Source organism: Haliotis rufescens, unplaced genomic scaffold (genome assembly GCF_023055435.1).
Source record: "Haliotis rufescens isolate VD_foot unplaced genomic scaffold, xgHalRufe1.0.p SCAF_12, whole genome shotgun sequence".
Classification (NCBI taxonomy): domain Eukaryota; kingdom Metazoa; phylum Mollusca; class Gastropoda; order Lepetellida; family Haliotidae; genus Haliotis; species Haliotis rufescens.
Window position 1 is genome coordinate 16,327,457 of NW_025963802.1, and position 6,000 is coordinate 16,333,456.

Here is a 6,000-nt window from a genome sequence, read left to right on the forward strand (position 1 = left end):
TACGTCATAATGCTTATTAAAGGAATGACGTTTTCTGTAAATAATGAAACGAAATGTCAGCATTTATTTCTTAATCACCTAGATTTATAAGTTAGGTTAAAATGACCCATCCCATACGACTAAATGATCTGTCATAACAATTGTCAAAAGATTCGAAGTAGCGTTAATTGTTGTCATTGATGTTGCTGCCCGACATTGATATACCATTACGTTAAGGCACAACGCGCAAATGCTCCTACATAACGGCACAATTTTTGGAGTAATTCCCATTTCTACCTGAAGAATTCAAAATCCACAACGAGGAGACAGTACAATAATACTCCCTTCGTGTCAGTGTTTACCCCTGCGCTTAGGGGAGTTGGGAACAGTTATAATCAATGATCTCACCGCTACTTCGGAATACACGTTAGACAGCCGTCAATCTCGGTTAAATTTGCCGTCATATTATGCATTGTGCTGGCTATAGGAATGAAGCCTAGGGTTTACTCTACTCTATATTCGCTACAGTGGAACAATACATCATTTGGAACCGATGGTATTTGTGGACACACAATATTCTGTAACAATAAGTGCAAAATTACCTTTAGTAGAAAATCAACACTACCGTAGTCGGCGCCGCTAATTGTTTTAGCCTAACAAATGCCGCATAATTCATAGGGAAGAAGTTTGATTTTGGTGAAGGGATTGGAGCCGGGCTCCATTGTGTTGGACCGGAGCGCCAGTTTCTCCGAGATCTCGTGGGACCAGGTTCTAATAGGTTGATCAACAACTTGTTAGCCTGGCTAAAGCGTCATGGGACCGTCGTGATGAACAAATCATGCACACACCGTTTCAGACATTCCCATCTATAGTTCACTGATAATTCACAAGCAAATAGACGTAGAATATGTGCAAGCTCCTCTCTGCGACCTCACTGAACATTTGGCGCACGTGGTTTGAACTCAATCGCATTTGGCGGGAAATCGATGCGCCGCCATCTTAAGCCGAACTTGAGTTCGTGTCGCTTGAAAGTACGTTAATCCTAACTCGTCTGCTCATAATCATATGTGACTCTCGGTAGCTAGCATAACGCGCACATGGCGCGAGGATAATGCAAAGATCAATTTACAATTGTAGCTCAATTTCCGCCCGAAACGGCCGGTTATTGGAGAATTAAACAGTGACTTTTACAACGCTGTGTTTATTTCCGAAAAGGAAACACAAGGTTGGCTGATGGCTGTAATATTTAGACTCTGCTTAACTTGTAACAAAAGCTACGCCATTATGTCCCGGCAAATCCGTTACCAAGGGTACACAGAGGATGGAAGTGTTTGTTGCAGGATGCAGAGCAGTTAATACGCGTTAAGGCTGTAAAATAATTCTTTATCCTTTATTGATGCCCGGCTGTGATAACTGTACTAGTGCCTAATGACCCGAATCATCCATGCGTGAAACAAATCAATTCATCCATCGTAGATATCATACCCAATCTAAATTAACAAACAGAATTCCGACAAGATGTGTTATTTTTTTTATTTCTCTTCAGGTTTAGATCATTTTCTCAGAGATGAAGCAGGAAGATTGGGAGCCGGTAAGAATTTTAACGTTTTTTAATCTGTATTTTTTTGCATTTCTTCGGTCCGTTTTTATTTTGCTTTCTAATTTCATTTCTATCTGTCTCTCTTGTATTTAGAAAATGCTCTTTTCGTTTTTTAAATCTATGAAGCATAAAGGTCAGTAGGTATTGACAGATATTTGTGACGACATTTGGGAAGGGGGTGGAGCTGGACATCCATTCCTCGCCGTTTTCGGTTTGTTTATTTTTCTTTTTTGTTTTATGTTCTGCAGTTGCTACGTCACACTCGCCTCCCCATCAGTACTCCGCCCCCTCGGGCCTGTCAGGGACTTGTGCCCCCGGGATTTTCTCTTTCTCACCTGCCAATATGATCACGGCGGTCAAACAGAAAAGTGCCTTTGCACCAGTGGTTCGAGCACCGAGCCCGCCCCCTCCCCTTCCCGGCATTCAGTGCGGCTGGGTTTCACATCCGCTTTTACACGTTAGTAGACATTGCTTGATATAAAGGTCCTTAGCAATAAAGCCATCACGATGTCCGACCTTGTTATGACGACATACGAATGTAGTATCAGAGTTTTAAATTAAATAGATGGTAGATGATGTTGTCTGCTTTCACTGTGCTTGCTTTGTGGTTGTTTCCTGTAAATTTCGCTTTTTTCTTTTTAACTCTTTTCTATAAATGTATTTCATTTTTTAAATGTTTCAATAAATGCTAATGAAAATGTTAATATTGGTAATGTGGTATTTATGTTCGATAATATATGGAAACAGGAGGGTAAACAGTTGTTTATTTTCATTGCAGGAATGAGCAGCATAGTAGCGTCGCCGTTTACGAGCGTCAACCCTTTCGCTCTGCCCACGTGCAACTCACAATCATACAGCAGCTCCATCGTGTCTCCTGCAAAATGATTGGTTGGAATTCACAGTGTAGGTCCGGACTGAATACCTCAACATTACAGGATTGGACGGAGTGTTAAACCGGAAGCGCAGTGTGCGTTGCTTGAATTGGATGGTTATTGCACTTTGTGGGCAAAGACGATATCAGTGCTATCATACCACGAACAATTCGAGGAAAACGGACAATACATGAAAAGACACAGCGCTTCCCGCCCGGAGAGTAAATTCTGCTACACCATAGGAAGTTTCGATATGTCGGGAATTATATCGGCTTCTATTCCTCCTCACAAATATTCCCATTAAGAAGGTGTCTTGGAATGCGCACGCGGTCATAGAAGTGATCCTTGTTTAGACTGAACGTGATCGTTCATGATGTTTGCTCTAGCCTGAGTGTTTCTCTGTTTCACAGACTTCTTGTTTACTCGTGTCTTGCCAAGGGAGATAACTTGTCTCATGGGAGATAACTTTGTCTCATGGGAGATAACCCTGCCTCGTGGGAAATATACCTGAGGGTAATCCTTTCTCATTGTAAATACTCATTACCTAGTCCCAAAGCTCAGTGGACATTTTGCTCACCAAATGACACAAAACCCAAGAGATTATTTTTGTTGGCCTTTACGTTACCATTCAGTCACGTGTCTTTGTTTCTGATTGTACTTGTTTTGCGACGTGTTCTTGCGTGATGTAGATTTATTTATTCGTAGCGAGTAAAACAACACGGGACATTTGAAGAAATATATATATATAACTATATATATAACTGTACATATTTCAATACGAAACCGTCAATGTAAAGTTCAGTATTCGAAAACAGTAATCTCACAAAAGAAACTTGTCGTTACGAAAAAACAATTTATAGACGAAATATGCATGATAAGGCAGCATTAAGGGTGATCCACCAACGCTTACCATTGCTCTCACTTTTCATATTAACATAATACTTCTTAGATAATTCTTGCGAACAGAAGAGAACTATTAGCGAATATATTATGGGCATGTACCCTAACTCGAAGTCCCATCTCAGGTGAAACCGAAGTGCTGGAGGCATGAGTTCTGTATATTGATTGTCAAGTCTTGCGTGGTTATGTTTCAACGTATCTTATTGCATTTTGATCTCATAATAGAGTATCAGCTGTTCTTATGTACTTAATTGCATACTGTGTATAATACTCAAAAAGTATTAACAGGGCTGTGGAAATACAACTTATCAACCTAGGTTTTATTTTTGTACATTTTTAAAACATACCTCCTCACTTTAAGTTTATTCTCTGCGAATGAATTTCCCCTTTTCTCGGAATATACACCGTTATCTAGTCATTTTCTAGTCAATCTAGTTGATTTTGCCGGCAATATTTCTTTGACATTGGCGTCCAATTCGCCCAATAGTTTCGCATGGTTCTAGTCGCGCCATGTCTAATCTAGTCCCGCCGTGTCTTTTCTAGTCATTGCTGTTCAAATGATCTCTGCAACATCACAGTTTGACCATAGTAAGGGTTCTGATCTTTCCTCGCACGACGCACGCGGGATGCTGTACTAATGTATTACGAAGCATACTCTATAATCTCGCGTGCGTTCTTTCATTTAACCAAATCATTCTGTCAAAGTACTATTTATTACTGAAAATATTGTTTTTATATTGAAAGTTTGATTATGATTAAAATGTTTTTCTTCCATATCTGTTTGATGTTATTCCTGGTATCTTAGAACTGTTGTTTACAAATCAAAGGCCAGATCGATTGTTATATTGTATTACGTTTTTAGGTCTATATGCCAAGATGTAGAAGCATAACACCGTTTCTTTTAATGATAATAAGTTTTAATGAATAGAAAAAGAGGTTTGGAGTAAGCATACTTTCAATCCAATCTTATTAAAATCAGATCTTAATTCTCGCTACCGCTAAACGAAGATCTGAGGACAACCCATTACGGGTAACGTCAGAACGACCTTTCAACCGACCAATCAGAGCGTCGCTTACCAGAACACGAAACTGACAGTCGGGATTGGATTGCTAATTATGCAACCTCAAAGGTATTCCAGTTACGGGCTTTATGACTGAATCCAATCTAGGCCATCTATTAGCCATTCCAACATGTTCGTTTGTTCCGTTTTCAAATTTGTAATCGAAAATTTGTCAAATATATTTCAAAGCGTAGTAGCCAGTTTGAAACTAGTGCCGTAAGGCACGAAAAAAAGCTGCCTTCTGATTGGCTAATGTCGACTTCTTGGCAGTCATTCAATTGGTTCGCGAAAGATCGGTCTGACGTGACCCGTAATGGGATGTCCACAGATATTTGTTTAGCGGTTTAACTAAGATCTGATTTTAATGAGATTGACTTTCAATCAAAAACAAAAGTATGTGTATTTCAGATTTTTACAAACTGAAGGACAATCTCACCCGTAGACAGTAAAACACTTGATCTGGCCTAATAGGGATCCGTCGCAGTAGTTCCTTGACTGGGTGTATATTATCTAGTAAGCCAGGAAGCTTACATTGGTGAACAGCAAACATTTCATGTTGCAAGACATACTGACAGTAAATGGCCCCAAGCTATACTGAACAAGAAACGTTTAGGATCATCCTCATATTTTGGAGGATATGTTTTGTAGTGAGCACACACAATTGCATGAACATATCCCCAAACATATTTATGATCCCTAACCTTTTTGTCCACAGCATATCACTGCATAGATGTGCATACAACAGTAAAATAGCATATATATTTATATATATATATATATGTGCCCCGGCGTGAACATATCATGGACACATCGTTTCAGACATTCCCATCTATAGTTCACTCATAGATCGCAAGCAAATAGACGTGGAATATGTGCAAGATCCCCTCTGAGAATACACACAACAGTCAGGTTGTATACCACCACCGTCTGTACAGTTTACAGGGTTCTGCATATACCTATAACAGCTCACGCACACACAACACACGGCAGTACAACACCAAGCATAAACTGCATACAATTTCGTCTGTATTGTTACGAGTCACAGGGGCGGTCGGGAAGCCTAGTGGTTAAAGAGGTCGCTCGTCACGCCGAAGACCCGGCTTCGATTCCCGACATGGGTAAAATGTGTGAAGCCCATTTCCATAGTCGACAATAAATGCAAACGTTACAAGGAAGACACCAATGGTACACCTGTATAGTTCCGTGTTTCCCACAGGACGGACAGTGGATCAAGCATGCTGTGATGTCAAAAAATGGTTTAAATGACACCTTTGAGTACAATTATATAAATAACACCTTTGAGTGCAATGTTATAAATGACAATTTTGAGTACAATGGTATATATGACATCTTTGAGTACAATGGTATAAATGACACATTCTTTGAGCACAGTGGTGTAACTGACACCTTTGTGTACAATGGTATAAATGACACGTTCTTTGAGTACAATGGTTGAAATAACACTTTTGAGTGCAATGTTATAAATGACAATTTTGAGTTCAATGGTATAAATAACACCTTTGAGTACAATGGTATAAACAGCCCCTTTGAGTACAACGGTATAAATGACACCTTCTTTGAGATCAAT

The 6,000-nt window shown here is 39.6% G+C and overlaps 1 protein-coding gene across 7 annotated transcripts in view; it reads left to right on the plus strand.

Moving 5' to 3' along the window:
- Window positions 1-4,125, plus strand: part of LOC124146062 (transcription factor COE1-like) — a 49,568-nt gene extending 45,443 nt beyond the window's left edge. For 4 of the 7 annotated variants that reach the window (XM_046516121.2, XM_046516120.2, XM_046516122.2 and 1 more), the window contains 3 exons: window positions 1,526-1,570; window positions 1,828-2,036; window positions 2,358-4,125. In XM_046516121.2, coding sequence (XP_046372077.1) covers window positions 1,526-1,570; window positions 1,828-2,036; window positions 2,358-2,363 — 260 coding nt within the window. In that variant the 3' untranslated portion in view covers window positions 2,364-4,125. The remainder of the gene's footprint in view (window positions 1-1,525; window positions 1,571-1,827; window positions 2,037-2,357) is intronic. The other 3 variants (XM_046516125.2, XM_046516124.2, XM_046516126.2) reach the window with 2 other exon arrangements.
- The last annotated feature ends 1,875 nt before the right edge of the window (window positions 4,126-6,000 follow it).